Raw genomic sequence first — 4,024 nt, 5'->3', positions numbered from 1 at the left:
ATTATCACAATGTTCCTCCACATGCTCCATGCAGGGACAGATCCAATGGGTATCTCAAGGTAACCCGAGATACCCTCAAAAAAAAAATTCAATAGTGTACTTTTTTTAGATAAATTACATTATTTGAAATGTGTGTGTGTGTGTGTGTATATATATATATATATATATATATATATATATATATATGCATCCCTTCACTTAGAAGCACAAACAAACAGCTAGTTTATTGGTGAAGGTACTGGCTTATTGAAACAAGGGTCTCAAGATCAATTTTGGCTCCTTACAGATCCTTTGTTTACATTTCTTTTATTTTTCCAACTATTCTATTATTTTATTTTTCCAGCTACTCTATCCCATATCGTCAAACTCATGTAAACTCAATTCTTTTCATCTATTATATAAACTTGTTATCCTCACCATTCATTTGATATCTACTTTGAGTCCCACATTGATTCAAGTATCAAAAGATACTTCAACTTCATGTTTATATAACAAGACTTGAAGTTAGCTAATGATTCGATTAAAGTTTGGACTTAAAACAAAAACCAAACCGGGAAATCCAAGTACAAATTGAAAATCGAAACACCGAAGCAATGGCTTTAGATTTGGTTCGGTTTTAAAAGTTGCCAAACCGAGGTTGTCAGCTTTAGGTTTGGTTTTAGGTGAAAACTAACATGACCCGCCCCATGCTCAGCCATTGCGGTGATTTTCCAGAAAAAAAAAAATAGGATACCCCTTTGTATTGAGTCTGGCTCCGCCACTAGCTGCAAGTACCTCCAAGTGCTCAATGTATTCAACAGTACTTCATAACCCAACAACATAAATTCTCACCGAAAGCCAACTATTATCTTTATATGGTTCACAACGAAAGTGTACTTCTCCATGGAGAAGTATGGGGTTGAGGGAAAGAATTGATGACATAATGAGTGTCTCGTTTCATAGTGTCCGTTGCATGGCTATGATGAACATTCTCACCCATTTGATTTACCATATTAATTATCGCTCGCTTCCTTGACATATTTGTTCCTCATTCTATGTGCATAAAGCTTGACTCATTTGAGGAACACGCCATCTCATATGCGAGCTATGAAAGGATTATAGAGGCTTTGAGAGTCGTTTGGAACTTTAGGTTCGAAAGTTTTGACTCTTAAAGGCCACATATATCCAAATAGTATGTCACATCGTCTTTTGTAACTGAAAGAACCTATGAAATCAAATATCTATTGCAGAATAAAAGATATGTGAAATTTTATAGTCGAATAAGTCACAAAAGATGTGAAGGTAAACTAAAAACGTGATATAAAATATTGGGACTTTATGTCATTAGCCCTATATCTTATAGATATTTATATTATTGAAAATAATGCTCTAAAGTGTAAATTTTACACAAATATTAAAAAATAAAAAACATTGCGACTATATTATTCTTATCCGTTTTTAGTTAATTAAATATTAACTTCAAGAACTGTTATCATTCAAAATATAAACTATACTTACAAATGAGATTTATATGATGGAATTTTATGTAACATCTGAAAATATTAGGTAATTATAAAAGAACACTACTTAAAAACTTAACCATTAAAGGATATATACTTTTTCAATATAAATCACACTATAATAATAATAACAACAATATATAATAATAATATTATAACTAAATTGGAGGTGCAATTAATTCGCATTCGTAAATAGGTTAGTACTAGTACGTAACTTTATTACACCAATATATTGCAGATGCACTCAATTCGTATTCATATATAGGTTAATACCCACAAGGCCCATTTGTTATGTAGAAAGTATATTATGTTACATGTTTTTTCGCACACCAGCATCAAAGGTAGCGGCCATGTCCTATCTCCTTTACAAGTAATCTAACTATCAAATATCAAACATAAATCCAGTAATTGCCTCCTCTATTATTTCGATATGCTTCTCCTTTTAGTAACGTTGTTGGCTTCCATTGTCCTGTTTCTCTTCTGGAGAAGGTCTCATCGTGTTATCAATTGGGTCGTTTTTGGCATGACCCCCGATCTCATTCTAAATGCTTACCGTGTTCATGATTTCTTCACAGATCTCATCAAATCGAGACATGGTACTTTCATGCTTAAAGGTCCATGGTTTGCCAACATGGACATGCTCCTCACCTCCGACCCAACCAACGTTCACCACATCTTAAGCAAGAACTTCCCCAACTATCCCAAAGGTCCCGAGTTCCGTAAGATCTTTGATATCCTTGGAGATGGAATCTTTAACTCCGATCACGAGTTATGGGAAATCCACAGGAAAACAACCATGTCTCTATTCAAACACCCCGACTTCAATCTGCACTTGGAAGCAAATATCAGGAACAAGATTGAGAAAGGGCTTCTACCTCTCCTTGAATTTGTCTCCCATGATCAACAAGAGACCGATTTGCAAGAGATATTTCAGAGGTTTACATTTGACGCTATCTGCCTATTGCTTTTAGATTATGATCCTGAAACCCTGTCTCTGCATTTACCATATAATGCATGTGAGAAGGCCTTCACGGACGCAGAAGAAGCTCTTCTATGGAGGCATCTGTTGCCGGAAAAAGTTTGGAAGCTGCAACACAGATTCAATATAGGAAAGGAGAAGAAGTTGATCGAAGCTTCTAAGGCTTTTGATGAATTTATATATAAATGTTTGTCAAGGAAAGAAAACGAGCTCACTGATGTTGAAAGAGTAGAGAAGGAGGTCGGATTGTTAAAGTTCTTGATCACTAGTTTCCAAGGACAGACGGGGACTTCAGGGAACTCAAGAACGTTTTTAAAAGACACCATATTCAGTCTGATGATTGCCGGAAGAGACACTACAAGCACAGGTCTTTCTTGGTTTTTTTATCTCATCGCCAAAAACCCTAATATAGAAAACAAGATCCGAGAGGAGATTGAGAAGCAAGTGGGAGATTCAAAATGGAAATATCTTAATGCAAAAGAGTTGGAAGGACTGGTGTATCTTCATGGAGGTTTATGTGAAGCATTAAGACTTTATCCCCCTGTCGCTTTGGAGCACAAGGCACCATCGGACACAGATATACTCCCAAGTGGGCATGTAGTTAATAAGCACAGCAGGATAATTCTGTCGTTTTATTCAATGGGAAGGATGGAATGGATATGGGGGAAGGATTCTTTGGAGTTTAAACCGGAGAGATGGTTTTCAGGGAGAGGAGGAGTAAAACACGAACCATCTTATAAATTTACAGCGTTTCATGCGGGGCCACGAACGTGCTTGGGTAAGGAAATGGGTTTAATTCAGATGAAAATGGTGGCGACTGCAATCATTTATCATTACCATGTAGAGTTGGTTAAGGATCAAGAGGTTTGTCCAGCTGATTCTATTATACTCCAAATGAAATATGGTTTGAAGGTTAGGCTCTTTCCTATCAGAGAGATCAAAACATAAGATTATGAAACCTAGCGCATAGGGTTTTTGGGCATGTTTTTCATGAATTAAGTTTTCTTCACTTAAAAGCAATAATTAAATGCAACAGTTATTTCGGATGTCATTACAATGATCGTGTATAATATTGTAAGTTTTAAAAAATATAGTGATTGGGAATAATTGAATTATCAGTTGATGCTAAGCATATCTGTGAAATTTAACAGTAAACGTTTATCCAATTCAAGAGGTGGGGGAGAGAGGATGACAGATGCTAATAAACCCATACTTATTACAAATGTTGATTTGTCTTGTTTTTAGTGGACAGATTTCCTCGATTCGATCAATGTTTAATTCAATCTTTAATAAAATAAAACATGAAAAGTTATCTGGATGATCTCAACCCATTTTTTTATCGTTTTTTTCTTCCAGTAATGATGATTTTATATCTTAATCTAATGGATAGATTATACACATAAATGGTGTTAAGATTTAAACACTATTGGAATGACATGTGGTAACCTCTAAAACAAAGCAATAAGTGTTCACATTTTATATTTATATATAGGAAAAATTAAAGAACATAGACGTTCGGTCCATTGTGTTGTCACATTAGGTCATA

The 4,024-nt window shown here is 35.0% G+C and overlaps 1 protein-coding gene across 2 annotated transcripts; it reads left to right on the top strand.

Moving 5' to 3' along the window:
- Positions 1-1,742: 1,742 nt before the first annotated feature.
- LOC145018242 (alkane hydroxylase MAH1-like) lies at positions 1,743-3,529 on the top strand. 2 transcript variants are annotated; one of them, XM_078976139.1, is made up of 2 exons: positions 1,743-1,840; positions 2,075-3,529. In XM_078976139.1, the coding sequence occupies exons 1-2, from the start codon at positions 1,807-1,809 to the stop codon at positions 3,424-3,426; spliced, it is 1,386 nt and encodes a 461-aa protein (XP_078832265.1). In that variant the 5' UTR covers positions 1,743-1,806; the 3' UTR covers positions 3,427-3,529. The 2 variants fall into 2 exon arrangements, with proteins under 2 accessions (XP_078832265.1, XP_078832264.1); XM_078976138.1 differs by having other exon boundaries at positions 1,754-3,529.
- Positions 3,530-4,024: the final 495 nt, after the last annotated feature.

Source organism: Lactuca saligna, chromosome 9 (assembly GCF_052625555.1).
Source record: "Lactuca saligna cultivar CGN05327 chromosome 9, ASM5262555v1, whole genome shotgun sequence".
NCBI classification, from domain to species: Eukaryota; Viridiplantae; Streptophyta; class Magnoliopsida; order Asterales; family Asteraceae; genus Lactuca; species Lactuca saligna.
The sequence above is the reverse complement of the archived record's forward strand: the minus strand, read 5'-3'. Positions and strand labels throughout refer to the sequence as shown.

What these genes read in the sequence shown, in the direction of transcription:
- LOC145018242 (XM_078976138.1), top strand. Translation starts at nt 1,930, where the DNA reads ATGCTTCTCCTTTTAGTAACGTTGTTGGCTTCCATTGTCCTGTTTCTC.